The sequence below is a fragment of the Amphimedon queenslandica genome, unplaced genomic scaffold (assembly GCF_000090795.2).
Source record: "Amphimedon queenslandica unplaced genomic scaffold, v1.1 AMPQUscaffold_13448, whole genome shotgun sequence".
Lineage (NCBI taxonomy): Eukaryota > Metazoa > Porifera > Demospongiae > Haplosclerida > Niphatidae > Amphimedon > Amphimedon queenslandica.
The window spans coordinates 90,979-92,709 of NW_003546316.1; the positions used below are offsets into that span (position 1 = coordinate 90,979).

Sequence of the window (1,731 nt, forward strand, 5' to 3'; positions counted from 1 at the left end):
CTGTTATATGGACTCTATCATACTGTGAATCATAATATCCAATCAGTTCGTGTGGGTCAGAAATATTAACAAGCGAATTTACCTGATATATATTAATTGGCGTTGATACTTCTCTATCCTCTGAGAACATAATGTGTCCAGTAGCACCTCTGAAACTAACCCGGCCCAATGATTTTTCTATTTTATCGGTGACCTCATATTGATCATAGCTATAGTCCTCCATTGATACATTGTATAGTTCAATAGCATTATTAATAGCAAGGGCTAGAGCCCATACTTGATCATACAGTAAACCAGCATACAATAGATCTCCTACATCATCATCTGAACTATAATATTCCTTTCTTGTTTCATTTAATTCTTCCTCATATTTATGCTCATATTCTGAATAATTGAAACCAGAAGCATTAGTGAATACAGCATCAGTGTCTTGAAGATCAAAGAATCCAATCAGAGACCCATTGATACCTTTACGTAGCAACTCCTCGTTACAGTTACTCAATCCTTCTAACTCTTTAATGAGTCCAGTCAAAAAGTAATCGGTTATAATCCAGAGATAGTCTCTATAAAACATATTTTTATTTGCAGCTGCACACAGGAACTTTGCTGTCTGTGGTCCAGTGGTTTGTAGGAAGACTATTCTGGTTCTGGTGGCTTTAATATTGTCCAGTGCAGAGTTTATTAGTTCATCTCTAGCGTGTATGATTCCGCCATGATAATTGATAGTGTATTCATCGTTGTCTTGAATCAGATCGATAAATGATTCCGCTATACCAGAATGAAATATTGTACCAAGATCTTGAACTACACCCACTTTTCTCCATCCAAAGCGCTTCATTAATGATAGCATCATGTCAGCGTATGCTTTAGCTGAAACTAGTATCCTCCAGAGATGAGGAAAATTATGTAAATCACTCGAAAACAATGGAGAATTAGCTGCGGATAGCTGTATGAGACCAGCCTTACCAGCGACTGGTGCTATATGCTGGGCACTAGTTGAACAGAATAATCCCAAAACAGCAACAACACTTCCATTTTCCCTGCCAATTCCTTTACTGGCCAGTTCCTTAATCCCTAAATTAGCCTCTGTCAGCCCACATGCCTCATGTCTTCCCTCTATCATTTCTAAAGTATAATTTGTTAGTATGTCAGTCCTGTTGTTAATCTCTTGTACAGCAACACGACCAGCAGCTAGCATGTCAGGGCCAGTGTCCCAGCCAGAATGAGTCCTGTTGAACTCATCCCTCCATTGAACGAGGGCAAGAAATCTGATCACCGGGCGTTCTTCTTCCTTCCCTTCTTCGGACTGTAAATCTCTGCCGTTGCTGGCTAGAGTTAGAAGGAGAAGAGAGAGACCAGTTAGATACCAAAGGACAGGCTTAGAATAGATCATTTTCGTTGTCAAATGTCGAAGGAGCAAAAAGTTGAGGGCAGCGACTAAAAGTGATTATCTATGGATTGTCATAATTGTCTAGTCTTGTCTAATTTAAAATGTGATATCATCAGTGACACAGTGACTCATTATGATCATTAATGACTCATCGTTGAATTCATGAATAATTCATTATTTTGCATAAGTTTATATTTACTTGTTTACATTTCAAAAGGAAGCTATTTTAAAATTTCTAATTATCCTGGTATTGTTGTTAATAGCAATGTAACATGAAAATAAACTTATCGGCATTGCCAGTTAAACTTACAATATAATGTCACAATCATCATAACAAAGAA

At 37.5% G+C, this 1,731-nt stretch overlaps 1 protein-coding gene across 2 annotated transcripts in view; it reads right to left on the reverse strand.

Moving 5' to 3' along the window:
• Positions 1–1,480, reverse strand: part of LOC105312398 (gamma-aminobutyric acid type B receptor subunit 1-like) — a 2,992-nt gene extending 1,512 nt beyond the window's left edge. Inside the window, exon 1 of one of the 2 annotated variants that reach the window (XM_019995265.1) lies at positions 8–1,480. In XM_019995265.1, coding sequence (XP_019850824.1) covers positions 8–1,393 — 1,386 coding nt within the window. In that variant the 5' untranslated portion in view covers positions 1,394–1,480. The other variant, XM_019995266.1, reaches the window with a different exon arrangement.
• Positions 1,481–1,731: the final 251 nt, after the last annotated feature.